Raw genomic sequence first — 22,050 nt, forward strand, 5'->3', positions numbered from 1 at the left:
AACCCAATCACCGCATGCTTCGTCGCGCAGTACACCACCGGGTGACCCAGGAGGTCGGATGAACGTTGGGAGAGGACAATGTTGAGCGACTATCTCACCGACATTCGATCGATGTAGATTACGTGTGAGATTGATATCAGCGTATATATCGTGGCGGCGTCTCATGGACATGGATTGCGCGTCGTCCTGACATGCCATCGATGTCCCCGCCCAACCTCGCTCCATTGTCTGCCTGAGGCCCTAAGGATGTCGATCGTGCCTCTTGTTAATGTCCTTCTCGGTGAGGTTCTTTCATTGCTCAAATCAGTCATGTGCCCGACATCGCGAGGGAACGTCGAGTCCAGGTGAGTGCTCACAGTTCGTTGAGCGTCGATACCGCACACACAATCACTCCCGGGGAGGATGGCCTCCTCTGACGATGAGTTCATACCTTCGCAGATCATCCCTCAGGTTCACCCTGACTCTCCTCGCCATGTCAAGCAACCGAGGAGGGCGGCGGTTGTTGCTCGCCGAAGTACCACTAGGTACGGCAGCTCTCGTCGCGTTATACATTGGCAATACCCCATCGTTATCAGTTCGTGTCTATTGACCTGGTTCTCACAGGCAACTTGCCCACGGCGGCGCGCTCGACTCGCAAACGAGCGATTCACAACACATCCGCGTCCTAGTAGCAGAGGAGTCGGCACGCGCAGAGACAGAAAGCCTTAATAGGGATGGCGCAGATGACGAGGACGATGGTATGTCAAATCTTTTCTACCTCGCAACTAATAGGTCTAACGAATCACAATGCAGAGCCAGTCGTGTGCGGCAAGGACGTTCCGGACGAGAGTGGCATCGCGAACTGCTGCGACTGCTGCAGCGAACTGAAGCTCGCACACCAAAATCTCAAGATCATTCGCGAGCTCAACCATTACCAGAGAGACGAGCTCAATAGGCTCCAGAACATTATCGATGTGTTGAGGCTCGACCCGGAGCAACAATCTCAGGCCGTCCGGGAACCATCGCCAGTGGTCCATCGTGATGGCGTGTCCGTTGGCGAAGGGTTCGTAGAAACCCTTCCCTGATACTTGACATGCACACTAATATTGTCTACAGATGTGGCGGCACGACCTCGCACGGATATGGATCTGGAAGATCAGATGTCAAGGTCGAACAGGGAAGAAAGAGGGCACGGCGCGAAGGCAGCTACTGAGGCTCAGTATGCGAGTCCGCCTGGCGTTCCGAGGGCCAAACTGCCTCCATGCTGTACTACATACGTGCCGTCGCCATTACGATTACAGACCCTCGCAATTATTGTTTCCGAATCAAACGTACTATTATCGAGCGAGGTTCCAGAGTGACATGATCGACGTTATTTTGTATGGCCATTAATGGAAATATATGACTTCGCGCCGACGCGCAGCGACCCTTGACTGCTTGCACTCACAGGTCTCTTGTCTGCTCTTTCTTCCTCACTCGTGCATATATTGATGTCTGGGTTCACTCGTCGCCAAGGTGAGTCCTGCGTTCTTCATTCACGAGAGCTGACCATCATGCCATGACTCGCTCATAGATTTTGAGCTTGATGGGCAACATGGCCGGTGTAAACTCTGTCCGCATGCGAGCTGGGCAACGGCACCGCATCTCCGTGAGCACGAAAAGACGAAGGGTCACCAGAACGCGGTCGCTGCCCTGCTCCGTTCACAAACTCAAGCCGTGCCGGGTCCACAACCAGCTCCAGTGAACCCATTCCAAGCTCGTGTCGACGAGTGGTATGATGAGGCAGCCTTCGACATTGATGTTCACCCGCAGGCACCAGCCTCGCAGGTTGATTCTGGTGCCGGCTTTGAGGTCCCCTGGCTTCAAGGTGCAAGTGACCACCTCCGAGTCGCGTCAGGCTCGGGGTCGTCTGCGCCTGCCATACCTCCCGAAATGCAAGACGCGCTGGCAGGCCGAGTCAACTTCACAGCTGGCGAGGCTTATGGGGGCGGCGCCGGCCTGAGTCTTGAGGATGTCCTCATGGGAGCCGGTCTCATGAATCCAGACCCGCTCGAGGAGGAGCTCCCGCCGCATATGGACGATTTAGATTTGTCAGGCGATAATGAGCGATTGATATGTGTGTACCACTAGGTTTTTGCAAATGCTTGGCTCTGACAATTAACCGGCGGCTTGGGTTCTGTATGCGACAGTGGACCCCGACAGTGCACAGGATATCTCGGACTCTATCTTTGGGACCTCGCATGGCGCAAGTACCAACCCGGATTTGTCGTACTTCCCATATCCCAACAAGAGCGTAGGCATCTAATCCAAGTTTCATGTATCAGTCGCGCTCACTGTGCTCATCTACTACTCATTCTACAGATGATGAAGACCGACATTCTCTTTAGCTCACCACGAATGCGTTTCTCTCGTCAACAAAAGGAGGCAATTCTGGCGTGGGGGAAGTCCCTCGGAGCGAAGGATGTCCCATCTTTACATCGCGTCGACAAATTCCAGGATGAGGCTCTCGCGGCTGTGGGAAATCCGACCGCCAAAGTAAAAACAGACTCCGGGAACATTTTCTATACCAACAAGATTGCGGCTGCGTTGTCAAAGGTACAGTGCTATGGCATCATGACCAATGGTACAATCCTCGTGCTGAACCTGGCTCTGTGCGATGACTGTATCAGGACTATGCGCATCCAGAGACGAGACGTAAGATGCACCTGCTCCCGGAGTTCGTGCCCAATGGAAAGCCAATCACCGAGGTCTGGCAGACGAAGAAGTGGCTCGTCGACGTGCCTGATGATCTCCTGACACCAATGGTCCGTATCCATCGGAAGGATTTCTACGTTCATGAGCTGGTCTATTGTAGTGACGGAACATGGTTCTTACCTCAACGGTTCTTCGAGTTGGAGGGTAATCCTTGGTCTCTCGGTCTTGTTGCGCAATCAACAGAGGTCGGTCGGACATCATTAGTGGAATCTCGATCATTAACTGACATGCATTGAACTGATATCAGAACGGCCTGGTCGTCTCTGATAACCGAGAGTTCAAGAACTGCGACCTCTTTGACGCATCCTGGCCAGAAATAGAAGCAAGCAATGCAAAGAGGAATCTTTTCGCACGTATGTAGCTTGAAGCACCTGATCGTCTCTGAGGTGTAATTGAGAATATACAGCCCAGAGTGCTCACCATGCCACGAAAATGCCAAACCCAAACCGCGAGAGGGCACAAGGGCTCGAGTGGGAGTGCCCGCCTATCGTGGTCTTCATAGACGATGTGTCTGGGAACAGCACGAAGCAATGGAACGTCCACTACTCCTGCTATCTGTCGAACGGTTCATTACCCCGGGCTGAACTTGAGCGAGACTGCAACATACGATTCGTGGCCACTTCACCGCATGCCTCACCGATGGAGATCATCTCAGCAGTGTGCGATGAGTTGCGGTAAGATCATTGCTTCTTGCTGTCGAGGGTCGCTGCAGGCAGCTGAATGGTACACCCACAGAGGTATCTATGAGTCCGAACTGGGCGCGATCCGCGTCTGGGACTCCGTCAAGGAACGACACATCCTGATTCGGCCGTGGTTACTATTTCTGCCCGGCGACAACCCAATGCAAGCGGAACTCTGTAGCCACATCGGGCTGAAGGGTAACTTCTTCTGTCGCACGTGCCACGTTGGCGGCAGTCAAGAGTTCAAACAGTCCAATGAGGGATTTCCTAGTCTAACAAAGGTGAGTCACACTTTATCACACGACGTCCGAGGGCTTATGGACACATGGTGTATTGATACGCGACAGATAGGACGTCCACGAACAGTGGAAGAGACTCAGCAGGCCGTCCTCCAACAGCTTGTAGACGCGACGCACGCTGCCGCTGACAAAGCCCTGAAGGAATCAATCTCATCTAGTGGCGTGAAGGACTCGTTTGCAATGCCCGTGATCAATCGTCTTGTGGCAATTGGGAAGGCCCTGCGCAAGTCAACACCACAGCGGAAGGCTCTGAGCCCCGAGGCCGTGAACAAGCACCTGTACGAGGAGCTGTTGAAGCGGAAGGACTTGACTGTTATCAATCCGCTCCTCCGAATGGAAGGTGACGCCATCTGAACCATATTCATTCCATCTGTCTGTACTGACAGTTGTGATGTGTCATAGGTTTCGACGTGCACCAGGACACGCCCGTCGAGGCATTGCACACCCATCTTCTAGGTGCAGTCAAGTACTTCTGGAGCCAGACGGTGTGGATCCTGGAGAAACAAGGCAAACTCGGGACTTTTCAGGCGCGATTGGGCTCGCTCGCGCAGTCGGGATTGAACATCCCCAATATCATGGCCGACTACATGTGCCGGTATCGCGGGTCTCTCATCGGGAAGCACTTCAAGACCCTGAGCCAAGTCATGTCGTTTGCCATCTGCGGATTGGTTGAACAAAGACTTCTCGATGCCTGGCTGACACTCGGACGTCTCACGGCACTGATATGGGAGACCGAGATCACTGACATGAGGGAATACACCGTGTGTTGCTGCCAATCAATAATTGTTTGACAGCTCACTGATGAAGGCATGGCATAGAACATGCTTCAGACGACGATTCAAGACCTCATCGATCACGCTGCTGTCCTTAGCCCAAGCCTTCTGACACTCAAGAACAAACTCCACATTCTTCTCCATCTCCCGGCTGCTGTCGAACGCTTCGGGCCGGCTCTCCTTTTCTCGACTGAGCGTTACGAGTCGTTCAACCGCATTTTCCGCTTATGTTCAATTCACAGCAATCGACAGGCTCCTAGTCGTGATATCGCGACAGCCTTCGCAAACCAGGATAGATGTCGCCACATGGTTACTGGCGGATTCTGGTTTGACAAGCACACGAGCCAATGGGTTTGCGCCAGTCCTTCAGTGCGCGAACATATCCAGAACGACCAGATTGACCGTCGCCTCCTTGGTGTAGACACTCCCGAGCCTCGTACACCGGGCGCACTCACTTTTCCCACTCGGACAAGTCGTCAGGAGAAGCGTGTCGCAGCGTCGTGGGCTGCAACAAAAGCCGGTCGCGCGGGATTCCAAGAGCCAGCACCCGGCTCTTGGGAGACGGCCAATGCGATCGTTACCTTGACGGGCGACACAGCACCCATAGGCAGCGAAGTTCTTGTACGCCACGGATCAGTAGTAAGTTCTCCATAGAAGGTCGAATGCCGTCCGTTCTCACTCCATGTAATGAATTGCCTCGCACAGGAAGCACAAGATTCGGCCTTGACGTTCGCATCAATAACTGAGATTCTCTCACGCACACAGACAGATGGTCAAGCACGCATCATCGGTATCCTTGTTCGCAAATCACGACTGGATTTGGCGCTCCATCCGCTTCTCAAAATGCCCCTCATCCACCGTGACAGCGAGATGGCGCTGTTAAACCCTGAAGTGCTTCACTCGCTCATCATCTCTTCATTGTGGCGCTGATCAGCATGCTTCTACAGGATGTCATCTGTGCTATCAATGTTCAGCACGACTGCAACCTCCATGGATGCACGGATACTAACAACCAGCCTCGGAGACAGGAGCGCGAGGCGACAGACCAATTGTCTCGCGCCGTCACCCACCATGATACCGTTGACTTCATTGTCAACATGCACTCATTGCATAATCAAAAGTATCTTCGGGCGGCTCTCCCGGCCGTCCTCCTGGACGTGACCCTTTCATTTGCAGATCGAGACAGCCTCCTACGCCAAGCCGCCGAATCCCTACGTGACCAAAAGCTCCAGAAGCAGCTTGCCAAGGATGCAGCTGCTCAGAAACGCGCTGAAGATGCTCTCAGTGGCGCTGGACTCCTCGATATTGCCTTGGAGGATGAGGATGCCGACAATGTGGTCACACAAACTGATCTCGATGCCGCTCCTGCTCATGCCCCAGTACCTCAATCGTCTTCAATGGATGCCAGTATGGACTTGGACTCAATCTCCCTCACCCTTGACGCAGCTCTCGCACCGCGAGGCCCTCGACAGCGACGACCAGAACCACCATCGAATGCTCGTGCCCGTGGACGTGGGCGTGGGCGTGGAAACGCGGCGCAACGTGGGCGCAATGCTCGTGGAACGCAGGGCGAGATCATCGCACCCAGTAGACAAGTCGCTGACCGCCATCAGCCCCCTGGTGAGAGGCATCATTCAAGTTCTCGGCTTCAGCAAACTCACCAAATCTACTCAATCATGCAGCTACGAGCTCCTCGCAGGCAACAACCAGTCCTCAGTTGCCTGAGCCGCTGCCCACCGGAGATGTACCGCCAACGGCCCCTGCCCGCAAGCGTCGGAGGAATGCACCTACGAGCGACGCGACGCTCGCGCGGGATGCCGAACTTCAGTCTCTGTTCAAATGAGTGTACATTCATCATCTCCAGTATATTATCACAGGTGTCCAGGGCTTTGTTTGTATGTTACACAGCGCTGTCGAGTCATGACCACGAGAATCTATATTAAATATTCAGTGCATTGCTTTGCTTCGACGGACACTCGAGTGGCAAGATCACCTTCGTTCTTGACCGGCAGTTGAGGTTGCGGACCCGGCGCACGGGCCGATTGCAAGTTGTGCCTTTTTTTCGGGGGCCAAGTGGCGACCGTTGTCGAGAGAGCTTGCGCGGCCTGACCCCTCCCTCCTTGCCCGACTCCCACATCTCTGAATTGTGTCGCCAGACCGTCCACAGCTATGAGCACTCCTGCCGACTCGCGTGCCTTGCTATTCGCCAGATTCAACCTTAATTCAGCCTGGCAGTCAGCGCCTACACCCGCAACCGCCGAGACGCAACAGGCGGGGCCAAGCACTCCACCTGTTCACTCGGTCGGTGGGATGGGGGACCAGTCATTTCAAGGCCTCCTTCCGGGAAATGACCATGGAGGGCAGGCAGCAAGGCGTGAGGGATCGCCATTGGGACTGGCATCGGGTAGTATTTCTCGTCAGTCCTACGGTTTCAATAATGGAACACATGCCACTCACCACTTCGTACTTCACAGCCGCAACTGGAAATCCAGCTGACAGTCACGGTGGCCCATGGATGACGACAGCCTCAGCACCGCTGCCAGGTGGCGGCCTCGGCAGTCACCCTGAGAACATCACGCCGCCTCCCGCTGCAGTCCCCATTATACCGCAGAGTCGTGGCACTTCCTCGGGCCTCGGTAGCGCATTTCTTCCGCCGACCTCTCTGTCACGTACATGGATCGAACAGAGGGCTCGTCAGGGTGGGTTGGACGAAGAACAAATCAAAGAAGTGCTCGCCTTTGGTCTGGTAATACTCTTTCATTCCGCACCCCCGTACCTTGTCATTTGCATTCCCTGACGTCGGATGTTTTCTTAGCTGACCTATCCAGAGATGTTGATTGACCTCAAGATCCAGAACTATCAGATTGTGAATGACACTCTCAAGCGATACCTCAGGATGATCATTCGTCACCCGACGTTCACGGTACGTTGGCCTGGGCCTGTAGTATCAACGAGGTCAGTGCCAGACTGAATGAATCATATGCCACAGCAACGTACCAGGCAGATCTCCGCTGCGTTCCTACTCGCGCCCTCTATCGCTGCATATCTCGCGGGACTACTGAATCATGTATTGGTACGTATGACCTCCGTGACTCGACACTACTAGTAGTACTCACCGATTGAACACCCAATATTAGGACTGGGTTTCCGAAAACCTTGGTATCCTCTATCTTACTCCCGGTAGCAGAAACGACCCCTCAGAGTGGAGTTCAATCCGGACAGCATTCTCGAAGGAGCTTGCCAGCTTGAGGAACAATATGAAGAATGCGGTGCGTGTGACAATACCGCGGCACCATTTTACCTGTACTGACAACATTCGGTCTCAGCTTGAATTGTCTGTCAGGAACAAGAAGGACATCTACCAACTCACCAAGTCGTTGATGACGTACGATCTCAAGCCCACTTCAGAACATTGGGGCCGTTTTGCTTTCCTTGTGAGTATCATCACAAACTTCTGGATGATTGATCAGTGTTTTGACGAGCATTGTTTGACAGCGCGCATGCGTCCCGCAATTCAAGGCCAGAGTGACCGTGGATCCTGAGACCAAGGTCTCGTTCTGGGATCACGTTGATCTCGCCTTGGACGACATTCGTAAGGCTTACAAGCACATCACGCCCGAGAGCGCCCGACAGCTGGCGATCAACGGGTGAGTGTCCACATATGAGAATGTTCTGGTCCATACTGAGTTCTCGACGCGCAACAGATTTTTTAGGTCGATATTGACCGCGGACCAAATCCAATACCCCATGAAGTCGAGCCCAGCTCTTCACGTGTCGTACATTGCGGTGCAACTCACCGAAATCCAACGGAATGTATCTAACTCGGCCAGCCGCATGGAAGTCAATTTGTCGGCGGCTGGAGCCACGGTTTCTGAACCTGCCGATGAAGAGAATTACGCCGACAATGAGATGGAGCTCGACGAGGACGCTGGGCCGGCGTAAGGCATTGTGGCTCGCTGCGAGTGGCCACAGTAATCGTACGGACTCGGATTACATGTTTCCAATTATCAATCAAAGAGCAGATACTCATTGAGCCATGGCATCTTACTATTGTATCGATGCATCCTTGAAGCGGGTACTGCATCCTGAAAGCAAAAGAGCACGATTGATATTATTATTCTGAAATATTCGAAATATATGCGCGGGCTGAAAACGGTAGCATCACTGGCTGCTGATGTCAGCAAGGAACATTGTCTCGAGGTCCACCCGACATCGCATCTACATTATCACCCATATGCTTTCATCATCCAGGTGCGGACATCGATGGGACTACTGTCGGCAACATATTCCCCTGATATCCTGGCCGACCTCAACGTGACGCTGGCATGAGGGCGTGATCTTATCGCCGACTTGACAAAAATCTGACGTGCGTGCCACCCGGTGGTGTAGATAGCCTGTTCTGCTTGCGGATGGAGTCCACAGATCGAGGACACGTTCACGTACGATCCGCCAGGCGTCGTGAGGTGCGGGATCGTAGCGCGCGTGACGAGGTAGATCCCCTTCAGATTCACGTTGACGAGCTTGTCCCAGTACTCGTCTGTCGTCTCCGTGAGAGGGATGCTCGTGGGGTTGATGCCGGCGCAGTTGAACACATGGTCCAGACGGCCAAGGCCAGAAACTATCTCGGCTATACGGCGCTCGACGTCTACCTTCGAGCTGACGTCCATGACACCGGTGTAATGCGGTTTGCCTCCACAGAGATGGTAGGTGTCCACTGCACCGCCGAGATCGATGTCTGTGATGGCAAGGCGGGCTCCGAGCTTCGCGAGTTTAATGGCCGTAGCCCGCCTGTGGCTTGATCAGTTGTGTCCTCTGACAAGTGGCAAGTGTTCCGACCCAATACCACTTCCCGCCCCCGTGATGAGAATGACTTTGCCCTCGAAAATTGGCGGCAGCATTGCACGACCTGAGAGCTCCGGAGATGATTCCCAATCTCCACACTACATATGCCATATGACTCACTTCAGTTGAGCTTCAGATTGTAGATGGCGGTGCGTACGATGATGCTCTTTGAATCCGACTCGGACTCGGTGTGTCCTTGAGTTGTCTCTTGATAAGGACCACGATCTCGGGACCCGACGGAACGCCGCGTCGTTATGTGTGCAAACTTCCATTGAGTCTCGCTCTGTCTGTTCTCGTGAAGTCATTTGTCCAACGGTGAGCCTACCTCTCGGATTGCCAAATCCAGGTAGCATTCTGAAACTGTGGTCATGACTGAGAGGCCGCTAATAAGTTGAAGAATCCGCTATAAATCACGTCAAAACCGATAATCCAGACTAGAAGTACTCACACGAGTACTATGTCAAGCATTGTCACTACATTCTGGCCTCGCTCGATGGTTTAGCATGCGTCGTATTGTACCATACTTCAGTGTTCCTGCAACGTTGCTGCATTGTAGTGCGCAGTACCGCAGTGTAGCTAGCCGGTGGCGTGTGTATATCGACCAAATATGGCAACCTGCTCCTCCTACTTGAGGCGTCTAAAACCCAAAGAGTAAACGATACTTATGAATGATGGATCCTGGTGAGTTCCGGGCATAGTCAATATTTCCTGAGCTACTGAAATGACTGACTACCTACCAAAAGCGTCGGGATACACGATGGAGATGATATGTTCCCCTCCCAAGGTATGCATATCATTATATCATAGGCCAGGACTCCCGGCTCGTGCTCACTGCTAGCGCTGTGCCGCACTACTTAGAGTTCATACGGGCGCAGTCAAGGTTATACCCGCTGGTCGATGAAGATGTCTTGTGACTATGTAGTCTGCCTCGCGGCTTCACGCCCTACAAGGGTTGTGACTACCCTGCCATCTCCTGTCCGTACGTGTACTAAGTTACATCGCTGAGTTTTCATCGGTGAGCCCTCCCTTGTCTTGCCGTTCAACTCACTGATAGTGGACAAGTGCATACCAGCTTACTCAGGAGGTTCATCATGTCGGACCCTAATGCATGGCATGCCGCTCCTAGTCGGGCACGAGGCGGTGGTCGAGTGCGAGGTTACGACCGAGGCGGCTCCCAGCGTGGAAGAGGCCGCGGACAGGTATCCAGCGATCAGTCGGGAGTACCACCTCCCGCCTCTCCAGCATTGTCTGAGAGTGGTGGGCAGCAAGCGGGGAGTGCAAGCGCGAGCGGGGTTGGTGGGAGGGGCTGGCGGGCGTCGCCGCGTGGAGGTCCTCCTAACACAGTACCAAGGGGGTCTCCTGGCGAGAGGGGTGGGTACATCCCTCGAGGCGATCAGCAAGGTAGGGGCTACCCGCGAGGGCGTGCCTCGGACATGCCTGGAAGGGGCCTGGCGCCCCCATCCACGCGTGCTCGAGGCCAGTTCGATAGTGGTCGTGGTCCCGGGCCCATGCGCGGGCGTGGGCGCGGTGCTCCTCAGGTCTTCGCTGCTGATGTCCCAGCCGTCGAGGATGAGCGGCTTGCTTCTCACGACACGCTCCTCGAGGGCTTCGCTGCCGTCGAGAGTGGGCCGGAGTTCCCGCTCCCGCCTGCGTCTGGGACCAAAGGCATCAACATCACGCTTCGGACCAACCTGCTACCTACGAACTTCGACGCAAAGACATACTTCGACTACGAACTCAAGTTTCAACCCACAAAGGCCGTCACCGCCGATCGCAAGGCAAAGGTACTCGCGCTCGTTGAGGCACACGCTGATTTCGCCAACTATAACGGCCGCGTTGCCCACGATGGTAGTCAGCGCTTGCTCTCCGTTGCAAGACTACCAGATCCGTTCACAATCAATGTCGAGCTCGGAGGGGAAGGCAATCGGGAACCCCAGATAATCTCCGTTGAGTTTGTACTTAAACACGAGCTAGACATGGGCATGTTGCGTAGGTGAGTGTGTCAACTGGATTGGTCATGCTACTAGCACTAACGCAATCAGATATGCGGATGGCGACCTAGAGTGCAGGGACATCGACATACAATTATATGTTTCCGCTCTCCAGCTCGTCACTCAACAGCACGCCCGTAAAAATGGAACTCGAATCGGCAGAGACACCCAGACCCGTTTCTTCTTCCGGTCCTTGACCGAACAATCGCCTATCATGTTGGGCGGAGGGCTCGAGGCCTGGAGAGGCTTCTTCATGTCCATCCGCCCGACATACGAGCAGATGATGACCAACATCAATCCCGGCATAGCGCCGTTTTACATCCCCAGAAACTTGGCCGAGGCGATGTTCGCCTCCATGCAGCAGAACAGAGGACTTGTTGCCCCCGACTTCGGGCGCAAGCTGAAGGTGATCACCACGTATCAGGGATACGAGAAGACGTGGACCATTCAGAAGGTCTTGGACACTACGGCTCAGATGACGACATTCTACCATAGAGGAATGGGCAAGACAGTTTCTGTCGCGGAGCATTTCGCGAGTGGTACGTGTCATGCTTGTCTTCCAAATGGTTGCTGACCTATAGATTCCCTACCCGACACAGCTTTTCCGAATATTCCGCTTCAGCACACCAACGATCTCCCACTGGTCTGTGTCCAGGAGAAGCCGTCGGCGATACATATACCCGCGGAACTGTGCGCGATCCCTCCAGGTCAACCGTATTTCGGGCAGCTGAACGGCGACGCGACGACGGTCATACTGAACCACGCTACCAACTTCCCGCATGTCAACGCGGAAATGATAATGAACGAGGGGTTCCAGTACCTTGGCCTCGGGGAAGACACTAACACCCCGGCCATGGACGCGTTCGGCGTACATGTCGAGCGCAAGATGTCGGTCGTCCCCGGCCGCATCCTCCCCCGCCTACGCCACAGTACAAGTCCGGGAGCGCCCCTAGTTTCCAACCCGGGACGTGGAACTTTGCGCGAATGCAATTCCAAGTCGGAGGTAGAGTGCCGAACTGGGCCGTCCTCCTGTTGTTACAAGGGAAGGGCACGTTCACGGGAGCGAGTGACGCCAGCTTGAGGCCCTTCCTCGACGCGTTCGTGAGTCTGTGCAAGAAGAGCGGGATCGGCTTCACTGCGACGAGCCCACCCATCCTCGAAGCGCGTTTGCCGTTCAGCGATGATCGCCACAGAACAGAAGCGATCAAGACCATACGGACGACACTCGAGACTCACGTCAAGACCGCGAGGCCGCCCCCGAAGTTCATCCTCGTACTCCTCGCAGACGAGGACAGCAGGGTCTACTGCGGGCTGAAGCGCATATGCGACATGGAGCTCGGCGTGCACACTGTCGGCATGCAGCCCTCGAAGGCGATGAACCCCAAGGGCCAGGGTGCATACTTCGGCAACGTCGCGCTCAAGCTGAATATGAAGCTCGGCGGCGTGAACCACGTCTTGGACGCTGTGTCCACGAGGTGGCTGAAGGATACGATGCTGAAGGACACGATGCTGATCGGCCTCGATGTGACCCATGCGAGCATGAGCAGCAAGGCGGGGTCGCCGTCGTTGGCGGCTATCGTTGCGAGCATAGACAACAATTTCAGTAACTACCCGGCGGAGCTGCGCATGCAGAGGCCTGCGGAGAACAAAGAGTCGAAGGAGGTATGGCATTGCGCTGTAGTACATCGCGTCACACAAGCTAACGGCACACCCAGGTCGTCGCGGATCTGACGGACATGGTGACTGGAAGACTGCAGCTCTACAAGCAAAAGAACAAAGGGAAACTCCCGGCGAAGATCATCGTGTACCGAGACGGTCTGGGCGACGTACGTCCTCTATGAATGGCTCGACGTAACGACCTGACGCGGCACATTTTTCAGAGCCAATATCGCCAAACGATCTTGGATAGGGAACTCCCCTCCATCAAGGCCGCTTTCGGTGCTGTGACAACGCCAGGCTCGCCGGCCTATGCGCCGACACTGACGATCGTTGTGTGCGTCAAGCGCCACAACACGCGTTTCTATCCTACGGAGACAGAGCACATGTCGCCCAACGGGAACACGCTTCCCGGGACCATCGTTGACAAGGGTGTCGGAAACCCGTTCTTGTTCGAGTTCTATCTTCAGGTAAGCCGCCTCAGTAGGCTCACTGTTTACTTCTGATCGCCAGCTGACGACTCATCATGATCAGGCACACGTTGGCTTGCAGGGCACAGTAAAGCCCACCCGCTACGTCGTCATCTACGACGAGATCGGCTTCACTTCGAATGATCTCCAGCAGGGCACGCACATGCTGTGCTACCTCTTCCCTCGCGCCACGAAGGCGGTCAGCCTCGTCCCTCCTGCGTACCTCGCTGACCTGGCGTGCGAAAGGGCAAGGGCCTGGCTGGACACGATCATGAACACGGGAGATCAGCTGGCCGACGTCAGCAGCGGCCAGGGAAAGGGCAAGAGGATGCGCGCGACTGAGGAGGAGAAAGCGCAGGTCCTGGACGAGGCGATGAAGATGTGGGGCGGCGGTGTGCACCCCAACCTCGGAGATAGTATGTTCTATATCTGAGATCTGCCAGTGAGGCCTGAGGCCTGAGGGCGCAGCTGTGACGCTGGAGGAAGCTGCAGTGAAAGAGAGCGAGTGAAGTTACGGTCGGCTTGCTACGTGAGTCCCAATGTCAATGTCGTGGTACTTCTTGTTGATGCCACTGCCAGTCAAAAGGAAAGAGCGGATTGCGCGTATTCTTGTGTATGGTTACTATCTTTTCGTCCACGCTCCCTGTGTGCTGTGTACTACGTACTCATGTACAATGTGTTACGGTAGACTGTAGTAGTATCTACATACAGATTGTAAATACAGATTGGTATAGGTCTAGACTGCATATAAGGCCCCAGCTTGAAGCTGGCGCTTATTGACATGCAGTATATATGGAGTCGGCCGTCCCTCAAACGCTGCACGCGCTGTATCTCTAGTATCTCCTCGCCCTATACATCGACAACGCTAAGTTCTATGTCTACCACAAAGACCAGGAAGCGCAAACAACCTCCGCGTCCTCGCGGCCGCGACCGCTGGGCCGTCGCAGAGGAACACGACGTGCCCAGCGCACCGGATCCCGCACTGTTCGTCCAGGCGCACGAAGCGGATGTCGTCCGCGGGCCTCGAGCCCACGCAGCGGCTGACTCTCTGGAAGTGTCTTACTACGAGGACGCCGGGAAACGCAAGGCTCGTATCGGGGAAGGGCTCATCAAGTGGCAGGGCGCTGCCGGTGGACGTGTGGAGGTTGAGGACGATGGAGAGGAGCTGGTCTCGCTCGGCCAAGCTTCCACCACAGAGCGGCGAGATGAAGAGGACGCGGAGGGTCTGTGGATGGACAGGTAGGCCTTTCCCAGCACTGGCCTGCTACGCCCCTCCGTAGGGCACCGACGGGGCGTTGGCTATGATCGCGACTCAGGACTCTGGTGAATTCAAACATTCGGGAACGGCTCGTTTCGATCTCTTCACTTCGCAGAAGTACTAACATACAGTGCAGGTACGATGCACGACTGCTCCTGGACGCTCTACCATCCACCTCGCATAATATACCCTCAGACGTGCCCAGCTCCCCCGGCGGGTGGTCCGACCTACCATCCGACGCAGAAGACACATTCTTTTTCTCATCAGACGAGGTCGAGGACTACCGGAGAGACAAACGACGCCGTCTCATTGATCAAGGCAGAGAGGACCGACTACGAGCGCTGCGCTCTGAGGCGGAGGCGGAGGCAGACGAGCAGCCTGCCGAAGAGCAATGGGGCGGGAGTGACGAAGAGGTCTGTAACTCCGCGACCTTTACATGTTTACAAAGTATTGACCTCAGTAATCTCATAGCCCGACGAGACTGAGAGGGACCTCATGCGCCGCACGGCGTCCCACATCCTCAGCTCGCCGAACCCTGCACAACTCGAGATGCGCATCCTGGCGAATCACGGCGCAGACCGCCGTTTCGCATTCCTCAAGGGCCGCTGGTCCCGCGCGTGGCGGCTTGCCAAGACTCACGCCAGGATGGACAAGGAACAGCAGGAGCAAAAGGCGCCACCCAAATCTAGCCTTGGGGGGCTAGCGGGCTACGGTGGCTCGGACAGCGAAGCTGACAGTGACTCAGATCGGTCAGGAGATGATGTGGAGAAGACGATGAGAAAGTCGCAGACGGACGAGAAGCCGCCGACGATGGGTTCTGCGGATGTCCAAGACGACGAAGCGAAAGCCGCCAGACGAGTGCGAGCGAGAGAGTGGGCGGAGAAGCGGCGGCTGAAGCAGACCGCCTCTGAGGGCGGGTCGTAGGTACTTTCGCAGTCCGTGTCCATAGGCCTGTGCGAGATAACAATATATAATCATTCCCCCCTACATAACTTACTTTCCCTCGTGGGTGGTCTTTTCAAGAAGGTTCACGTCTCTGAGACAGAACACACCTGTGCCCTCGAAGGCGGAGTGCATCAAAGCTCCTTCTTGCTCGCACTCGCCGCGGCGCTCTTGAAGCCCTCCAATGCGCGCAACCGCTCCGTGAGGGTCGGGTGCGAGTGGTGATACGCCGAGTACCTGCAGCGCGTCAGCATTTTCAGAGACAACACCGCGAGGTACTCACAGCCAGTCAACCCAGACGGTAGAGAGGTTCTTCACGTGGAGGGTGGTGAGCGCGCGGCCGAGGCGGTCGCCCATGTCGGCCATCTCCTCCGCCTTGAGCATGCTCTGGAGCTCGCACGCGAACCGGTCCGCCTCGTACTCGAACTTGCGGCTCACCGCGTTCAGCGCGATGCCCGCGATTGACTCGAGCGGCGAGATGATCATCTGCACGGCGTCAGCTCGCCCACTAAGAGAGCGGATGAGGGACGACGCACCTGGAAGAGGAGGAACGCGACGATGGTGGGCGGGCGCGCGGCGACCTGCGCGGGGAAGTCGAACGCGCGGAGCACGGGCGGCGCGTGCAGGAAGGCGGGGAAGAGCGCGAGGATGGAGAAGAGGTGCAGCTGCGAGACGAGCATCATCTTCGTCGGGTGGAGGTAGTACCAGTGCCCGAGCTCATGCGCTATCCGCCGAGATGTCAGTATGTCGTACTCGGGGAAAAGGTGCGCGAGGGGACGCACCGAGAACGGCCTCGACCTCGCCAGCCTTGCTCTGCTGGATGAGCGTGTCGAAGACGACGATGTGCTTACTCTGGGTTGATTCTAATGAGTTCCAAACCACACATGAGGTAACGCAGGACGGTACGCACCCACGGGAGACCGTAAAAGTACGCGTTGCTGTGCGAGCTGCGCTTCGAGCCGTCGATCTCGTACAGGTGCGTGAGCGGGAACTTAAGGCGCGCCGCGAGCGCCTCGATGCGTGTACGGAGCTCGCCGTCCGCGAGGGGCGAGAGCTTGTTGAACAGGGGCTGGATGAGCGTCGGGTAGATGACCACCATCGTCAGCTGGAACGCGATCCTGTCGGCCCGAGTTAGCACCCATCCGTCTGTCGAAAGACTCCTGGGCAACTGGGAACAGAAAGACGCACATGAAGGCCATGAGCCACGGCACGAAGCGGTCGCCGGCCCACTTGAAGATCCAGAGGAAGGCGGAGAGAAAGGGTGGCGCGAGGGCGAGGCCGACGGCCCAGCCCTTGAGCATGTCGGCGACGAAGAGCGCGGGTGTCGTCTTGTTGAAGCCGTGTTTCTCCTCGAGGACGAACGTCTGGTAGACCGAGAACGGCAGGCTGGGCAGCGAGGACACGAAGAACAGGACGATAGCGAAGACGTTGGATTGGATGATCTAGTAGTGAATGAGTGAGTTGACCGGTGTCGTGAGCTCTGCTCAAAGTCCTCGACTTACCTCGTACTCAGGCCCATAGCCGAACCTCGCGGTCAGACTCCCTGCTACGCCCCATGCCCATGCATATATGCCATAATGAAGCATGAAGGAGTCCACCGCTTGCTTGTACAAGCCTGTGACGAGCGAGAACTTGGCCTTGTCCTTGCCATACGCCTGCGATTTTGTGTACACTTCGCCGGTGAAGTGTTCTGCGAGCGCTGGTGGGGGTGTAGGCTTAGAGTACAGAGGATATTGCCGAAGTCTGGAGCACCTCTCAGGTCAAACCGCAATCTGAAAGGCGAAAGGCGTACATGAGGTAGGACTCGAACAAGCAGACGGCCCACGAGAACGCTTGCACATAGGTCTTCCAGTCTATCGAGTCGACGGCGACGAATGCCAGACGACGCTCGATTGCACCGAGTTGCGTGTGTAGGATGTCCATTTCGCACGTACCCTGGAGGCGGGAGGGAGTACGTGGGGAGGAGGAGGTCGTTGTAAAACCTGAGTGGCCGAGGCAATGCAGCACCGGCGCGTTCGTCCCAGACGCGCCCGTGGTGGTACGTGTCGCGCTTCACGTGCTTCGTGTACTTATTCGCTACTAACTTACTAGAGTCTATGAGTACTACTGTGAGCTCAAGTGTCATTCTGAGTCACTTGCCCAGCAAGACAGCAGTGATACGAGAAAATAGCCGACTGATGCCTAAACACTGGATAACAACCTAGAGACCCCCAAGCAGTATGCCTACCAGGTCGCGATTTAGCTCGTCACCACCAACGCCACTAAGGCTTCATTGCAACGGAGATCCCCTGAAGCACCTGTGCTGATTGTCAATCACACTGGCACAAGCAAGAACTCACGGGAGCTATACTTATAAGCAGCCCGAAGTTCCAATGATACAGAAAGAACAATACAATCAAGCATTACAAGGCATGACACAGTACATCATTGCGATTGCTCAGCATAAACCTGTCTCGGGGTCAGATAAACCGGCGAGGTGAGATGGGATAAACACACCTTAATGGTCTTATCCGCACCGCCGGTAATCAAGCGTGTACCGGTCATGTCGAATGTTGAGCAGAACACGCCAGCCTCCGCCTCGAGCGAGCCAGGTTGCGGGATATCGTCCATGTTTTGGAATGCTGTCCCAGTGTTGTAATCCCATAGCGTGAGGGCCCCATTGTCACCTGTGAATAACGCGCTTCAGGACAGCTCCTGGAAACAATCAGATCCATACACACCTCCAGAGAAGAACACGCCTTCCGAGTTAACAGACAATGTGTTGATAATGGCATTGTGCCCGCTGAAGTTGCACACAAACGTTCCCTCGGGACACTTCCACTTCTTGATGTTGTTGCCACCGGCTGATGCTGACGCGAAAGAGTACTCTGTTGGGTGGATCGCCAGGGCGCGAACAGACTTCTTATGATGCGTCAACGTGACCATGGTTTTTCCCGCTGCGAGGTCCCACAGCCTGCATACATGCATCAACATCTATCACACCAGCTAGACTAGACAGACACTCACCGGACTGTCGAGTCCATGCTACCTGTGATAACCTGCGGGTCCGACTCTTGACACTTCACATCCGCTACCGTCGCGGTATGTCCGCTCAATACGTGAATCTGCGCCTTCGTCCGCATATCCCAAACCCTCGCCGACGCGTCCCGCCCCGACGTCACGAGAACATCCAATGTCGGATGCAGCGACAGCGCATACACACCCGACAAGTGACCATGATAATGCCGGATGACCTTGTTCGCCTCCAGGTCCCAGCATTTCACCATCTTGTCCTCACCGCATGAAAACAGGTATGGATGACGTGAGGACACCGCCAGCCCGCGCACGGTCGAGATGTGGCCAGTGAGCGACAGGCGCAGCTCGCCAGAGGCGAGGTCCCAGATTTTAATGACCCGGTCGCCTGCGCCGGTCGCGAACCACTGGTTTCCGGGCTCGACGGCGACGCTGCGCACCCAGCCGAGGTGCCCTGATATGACGCGCATGAGCTTCCATGGCGGGTGGTACGTCGGTTGATCGTGCGCGTGGTTTTGTGCAGTTGAAGCGCGCGTGAAAGGTTGCTGGAGGAGGTGAATGTAGAGGGTTGTTGGACGGGTTTGTTGTCTATTGTGGCGATTATACGAGACGGGTCTGTTTCTTCTGAGGCTATGATGGGATATCAGAGGAACCTTCACGAGCTCTAAGAAGTGGACTTACGTCCTGCGGTGATGGCTTTCCGTTGCTCCTTTGGTCTTGACGGGCCGACAGCGCCTTGTTGTGCCAATAACGATGCAGGCAGCTCACGGACGTCCCGGTATTCGTCGTTCATCTTGACTGACAACCGTACCCGAGCGCTTTACACTCGTTCACATCTCCATCCACGGCGAAAGGCATAACGGCGCACCTTTTTGGTTCTCCTGTATGCTGTCGTCCGGACATGAAGCAAACACATCTCGCGTGCGCTTCCCGCACACTTTCAGCAACGGGTTGAGTGGAGGCAATGTCGAGGTAGACATTGTCGGAGTCGGTCAGAGAGATGCAAGAAATGGTGGACCGTAGCTGGCGCGGTCGGTGTTGAGAGCAAGTGGCTGTGGGCGCCTATGACTTGTGCGTATTTCCCGGTAAGTTAATTTGATGCTGACTAATCGCAGAGGGCGTGCTGTGTGCAGGCCCGCCCTCCGCCACCGTTACCACCATCATCCGAGTCCAGCAAAGCGTCTCGGAGGTGCCGTCAGAGTCGCAGAGAGCCCCAGAACCGGTGTAGGACGTCGAGTAGCCCGTGTACGTAGCGTAGCGAACACGTCGTCTGCGCCATGTCTGCCGCAGAGCTCAAGTCGCTAGTCAAAGCCCTGCACGGCGCCTCGACCGATGAGGTGCGTCCCATAATTCAGCCCTATGGCCTCCCCGTCACTCACGTCTCGTTTGCTGACTTTGATTTTGCCTTTTCTTCGCATGCCCTTCTTCGGCACCTCGTGGCGGGTGGCGGTCCGGTCATGTAGGAAGTCGTCGGTGTCCTCAAGACGCTCAAGCAGGAGGCGAAGATCACAGAGGCCGTTCTCAGGGTGAGTCTCTCCGTCGTGCACGTTCACCGTCGACAGAGAACAATGTCCTCGTCGGGGTTCGCACATGGGATGATACGGATGCTACAAAGCCGTATCGCCACAGAATCGTGGCGGGTGGTCTGTGCGCATGGGTGGGGCAGCACTGGAAATTTATCACAAAGTGGGACAGCGTTCGCAACTCCATTGCTGCCCCACTCATGTCGGTAACTGGCACCAGTCATTGCCATTGTCCGGTATAGTGTATCAGACTAACTCGTCATTAGGAAAGCAAAGCCGGTCTCGCTGTTGGCAAGCTTCGCTCGCATGCCTCTAAGGACGTAGCGGATCTCGCCAAAGAAATCGTTAAGAAATGGAAAACCGAGGTGGAAAAGGAGAAGCAAGCCAAAGGCGGCGACTCCAAGTCGTCTGCGAATGGCAAGCCTGTACCGCGTACGTAGGGACCCATCTCAGTTTTCACCGTGCCGACCATATCCTTTTCTCTAGCGTCACGAAAGGCGTCCACTGCGTCCACAACAGCTTCCTCCGCCCGCTCTGCCCCTTCGCGAACACCCTCAACGCCCATGACGCCAACAGCGTCCTTCAGCGGCAAGGGTGAGGTGCGCACTGCCAAGAGCGACGGCGTCAAAATCGACGTGTCGGGCGATAAGACGCGGGTCAAGTGCGTTGAAATTATCTACGATGCCCTGCCTCCGACTCGGGTGCCCGTGCGTCCTTCAATTTGTTATCCGTCATCCCGTGTCCTTATCTCGACGCCAGCGAGTGAACTCATTCTGTCAAGGGCGAAGGCAATCGAGGCGAACGTGCTTGCAGAGTTTGGTGGCACGACCGCGACATATAAGAGCAAGCTTCGATCGTTCTTCGTCAATCTGAAGGACAGAAACAACCCGACCTTGCGCGAGAGCGTCGTCAGTGGCGATCTTCCTGTACAGCGATTTTGCAAGATGACGAGCCAGGTATGATGACCCGTTCGTAGTGAGTGTGATTGTTGCCTGATTTAAGTGCTCCAGGACATGGCTTCGGAGGAACGAAAGGCGGCGGACAGCAAGATCAAGGAGGAGAACCTGTTCAAGGCACTCGGTGCCGAGGAAGTGCAGGCCGAAACAGATGCGTTCCAGTGTGGTCGATGCAAGCAGGTGTGTGATCTATTGACTGACGCACTGCGCCTGTTCGCTAAATTGATCCTACAGAGGAAATGTCGCTATCGTCAAGCACAAACGCGCAGTGCTGATGAACCGATGACTGTACGCATCCTTTTACCCAACGATGTTAGCAAATACTGACAATTCTATTATACTAGACCTTTGTAACGTGCGCACTTGTTTTTGCATGCAATTCAGATCGCGACCACTAACTGTTGTCTTCCCATCAGCTGTACTGTCTGTAATAATAGGTATGAGTTCGATCTATCATGTCGTACGTCTCTTCTGACACGTCCACACTTCAGGTGGAAGTTCTCGTAGAAGCCGCTTACAATATCCCGAGCCTAATGCCGTCGCAATGTTACCCATGCCGATGTTTATACTGGTGTATTATTGTCCCTGCTATCCGGCGATCACGCCCATTTGTCTGCCGCTGCCGTTCCGGCGGAGAACCTTGCCTTGCTAGACTTCGTTACCGTTTTGATTAGTACTGCTTTCCCGTGTATGTATCTTGTAGGCTGTTCACAGGCATGTCAAGTATATCAGACTGGCTGCCATTCACAAATGCCTCTCGTCGTGAGCTGCATGACATGGACAAGATGGCGCAACAGGAACGCTCCCGCTTCATCCATGTCCTTCAAAGCTTCAAACCTTTTCAGTATCCGGTAACTTATGCGTTCCGAGCTCCTGAGACTGCGTACATATTTGCCGGATAATCACAATCATACT

At 55.3% G+C, this 22,050-nt stretch overlaps 9 protein-coding genes across 9 annotated transcripts; 6 read left to right on the plus strand and 3 right to left on the minus strand.

The window, feature by feature from the left end:
* Window positions 1-309: 309 nt before the first annotated feature.
* B0H18DRAFT_956977 (uncharacterized protein) lies at window positions 310-1,192 on the plus strand (the record flags this gene model as incomplete). The annotated part of the gene is made up of 4 exons (XM_048042527.1): window positions 310-344; window positions 604-737; window positions 793-1,042; window positions 1,096-1,192. 4 exons carry the CDS (start codon window positions 310-312, stop codon window positions 1,190-1,192), a joined length of 516 nt encoding a protein of 171 aa, XP_047890268.1.
* A 719-nt stretch (window positions 1,193-1,911) lies between these two features.
* Window positions 1,912-8,519, plus strand: B0H18DRAFT_936500 (uncharacterized protein; the record flags this gene model as incomplete). Its single annotated transcript, XM_048041803.1, has 19 exons — window positions 1,912-2,099; window positions 2,182-2,272; window positions 2,341-2,574; window positions 2,649-2,918; window positions 2,981-3,086; window positions 3,140-3,401; window positions 3,469-3,694; window positions 3,761-4,052; window positions 4,115-4,473; window positions 4,531-5,121; window positions 5,191-5,376; window positions 5,433-6,072; window positions 6,894-7,231; window positions 7,301-7,408; window positions 7,475-7,558; window positions 7,623-7,754; window positions 7,812-7,919; window positions 7,981-8,132; window positions 8,190-8,519. The coding sequence occupies 19 exons, from the start codon at window positions 1,912-1,914 to the stop codon at window positions 8,425-8,427; spliced, it is 4,605 nt and encodes a 1,534-aa protein (XP_047890269.1). The 3' UTR covers window positions 8,428-8,519.
* A 69-nt stretch (window positions 8,520-8,588) lies between these two features.
* Window positions 8,589-9,944, minus strand: B0H18DRAFT_1213290 (uncharacterized protein). The gene is made up of 5 exons (XM_048036513.1): window positions 9,776-9,944; window positions 9,653-9,710; window positions 9,485-9,592; window positions 9,322-9,425; window positions 8,589-9,273 (listed from the first exon to the last, which is right to left on the minus strand). The coding sequence occupies exons 1-5, from the start codon at window positions 9,793-9,795 to the stop codon at window positions 8,712-8,714; spliced, it is 852 nt and encodes a 283-aa protein (XP_047890270.1). The 5' UTR covers window positions 9,796-9,944; the 3' UTR covers window positions 8,589-8,711.
* Window positions 9,945-10,720: 776 nt separating this feature from the next.
* Window positions 10,721-14,249, plus strand: B0H18DRAFT_1023450 (Piwi-domain-containing protein). The gene is made up of 8 exons (XM_048029639.1): window positions 10,721-11,320; window positions 11,370-11,857; window positions 11,918-12,210; window positions 12,249-12,980; window positions 13,034-13,144; window positions 13,199-13,444; window positions 13,509-13,973; window positions 14,024-14,249. The coding sequence occupies exons 1-7, from the start codon at window positions 10,761-10,763 to the stop codon at window positions 13,875-13,877; spliced, it is 2,799 nt and encodes a 932-aa protein (XP_047890271.1). The 5' UTR covers window positions 10,721-10,760; the 3' UTR covers window positions 13,878-13,973; window positions 14,024-14,249.
* Window positions 14,250-14,318: 69 nt separating this feature from the next.
* On the plus strand, window positions 14,319-14,687 carry B0H18DRAFT_956982 (uncharacterized protein; the record flags this gene model as incomplete). Its single annotated transcript, XM_048042528.1, has 1 exon — window positions 14,319-14,687. One exon carries the CDS (start codon window positions 14,319-14,321, stop codon window positions 14,685-14,687), a length of 369 nt encoding a protein of 122 aa, XP_047890272.1.
* A 149-nt stretch (window positions 14,688-14,836) lies between these two features.
* B0H18DRAFT_1191448 (uncharacterized protein) lies at window positions 14,837-15,802 on the plus strand (the record flags this gene model as incomplete). Its single annotated transcript, XM_048036047.1, has 2 exons — window positions 14,837-15,115; window positions 15,174-15,802. Coding segments are annotated over 2 exons (732 nt in total), but the record flags the coding sequence as incomplete, so codon positions are not given.
* On the minus strand, window positions 15,779-17,567 carry B0H18DRAFT_1086346 (peptidase family M48-domain-containing protein; the record flags this gene model as incomplete). The annotated part of the gene is made up of 8 exons (XM_048032024.1): window positions 15,779-15,881; window positions 15,928-16,130; window positions 16,181-16,368; window positions 16,427-16,496; window positions 16,555-16,762; window positions 16,833-17,086; window positions 17,147-17,387; window positions 17,437-17,567. 8 exons carry the CDS (start codon window positions 17,565-17,567, stop codon window positions 15,779-15,781), a joined length of 1,398 nt encoding a protein of 465 aa, XP_047890274.1.
* A 501-nt stretch (window positions 17,568-18,068) lies between these two features.
* On the minus strand, window positions 18,069-19,636 carry B0H18DRAFT_1121830 (WD40 repeat-like protein; the record flags this gene model as incomplete). Its single annotated transcript, XM_048034412.1, has 7 exons — window positions 18,069-18,092; window positions 18,141-18,310; window positions 18,365-18,597; window positions 18,651-19,110; window positions 19,149-19,286; window positions 19,338-19,454; window positions 19,525-19,636. 7 exons carry the CDS (start codon window positions 19,634-19,636, stop codon window positions 18,069-18,071), a joined length of 1,254 nt encoding a protein of 417 aa, XP_047890275.1.
* A 192-nt stretch (window positions 19,637-19,828) lies between these two features.
* B0H18DRAFT_1023483 (transcription elongation factor) lies at window positions 19,829-21,885 on the plus strand. Its single transcript, XM_048029640.1, has 7 exons — window positions 19,829-19,993; window positions 20,120-20,182; window positions 20,446-20,611; window positions 20,666-21,135; window positions 21,190-21,315; window positions 21,370-21,423; window positions 21,480-21,885. Exons 1-7 carry the CDS (start codon window positions 19,934-19,936, stop codon window positions 21,531-21,533), a joined length of 993 nt encoding a protein of 330 aa, XP_047890276.1. The 5' UTR covers window positions 19,829-19,933; the 3' UTR covers window positions 21,534-21,885.
* Window positions 21,886-22,050: the final 165 nt, after the last annotated feature.

The sequence above is a fragment of the Fomitopsis serialis genome, assembly GCF_022376445.1.
Source record: "Fomitopsis serialis strain Sig1Antser10 chromosome Unknown B0H18scaffold_67, whole genome shotgun sequence".
Taxonomy (NCBI): Eukaryota; Fungi; Basidiomycota; class Agaricomycetes; order Polyporales; family Fomitopsidaceae; genus Fomitopsis; species Fomitopsis serialis.

What these genes read in the sequence shown, in the direction of transcription:
- B0H18DRAFT_1023483 (XM_048029640.1), top strand. Translation starts at nt 19,934, where the DNA reads ATGTCTGCCGCAGAGCTCAAGTCGCTAGTCAAAGCCCTGCACGGCGCC. An exon ending in TTTGCAAGATGACGAGCCAG is followed by an intron (nt 21,136 to 21,189) that starts GTATGATGACCC and finishes TAAGTGCTCCAG; the next exon opens with GACATGGCTTCGGAGGAACG. An exon ending in AGTGTGGTCGATGCAAGCAG is followed by an intron (nt 21,316 to 21,369) that starts GTGTGTGATCTA and finishes TTGATCCTACAG; the next exon opens with AGGAAATGTCGCTATCGTCA.
- B0H18DRAFT_1023450 (XM_048029639.1), top strand. Translation starts at nt 10,761, where the DNA reads ATGCCTGGAAGGGGCCTGGCGCCCCCATCCACGCGTGCTCGAGGCCAG. An exon ending in CGCGGAGCATTTCGCGAGTG is followed by an intron (nt 11,858 to 11,917) that starts GTACGTGTCATG and finishes TACCCGACACAG; the next exon opens with CTTTTCCGAATATTCCGCTT. An exon ending in TGTTCGAGTTCTATCTTCAG is followed by an intron (nt 13,445 to 13,508) that starts GTAAGCCGCCTC and finishes CATCATGATCAG; the next exon opens with GCACACGTTGGCTTGCAGGG.
- B0H18DRAFT_1213290 (XM_048036513.1), bottom strand. Translation starts at nt 9,795, where the DNA reads ATGCTTGACATAGTACTCGT. An exon ending in TGGATTTGGCAATCCGAGAG is followed by an intron (nt 9,593 to 9,652) that starts GTAGGCTCACCG and finishes ACTCAATGGAAG; the next exon opens with TTTGCACACATAACGACGCG. An exon ending in CGGATTCAAAGAGCATCATC is followed by an intron (nt 9,426 to 9,484) that starts GTACGCACCGCC and finishes TGGCATATGTAG; the next exon opens with TGTGGAGATTGGGAATCATC.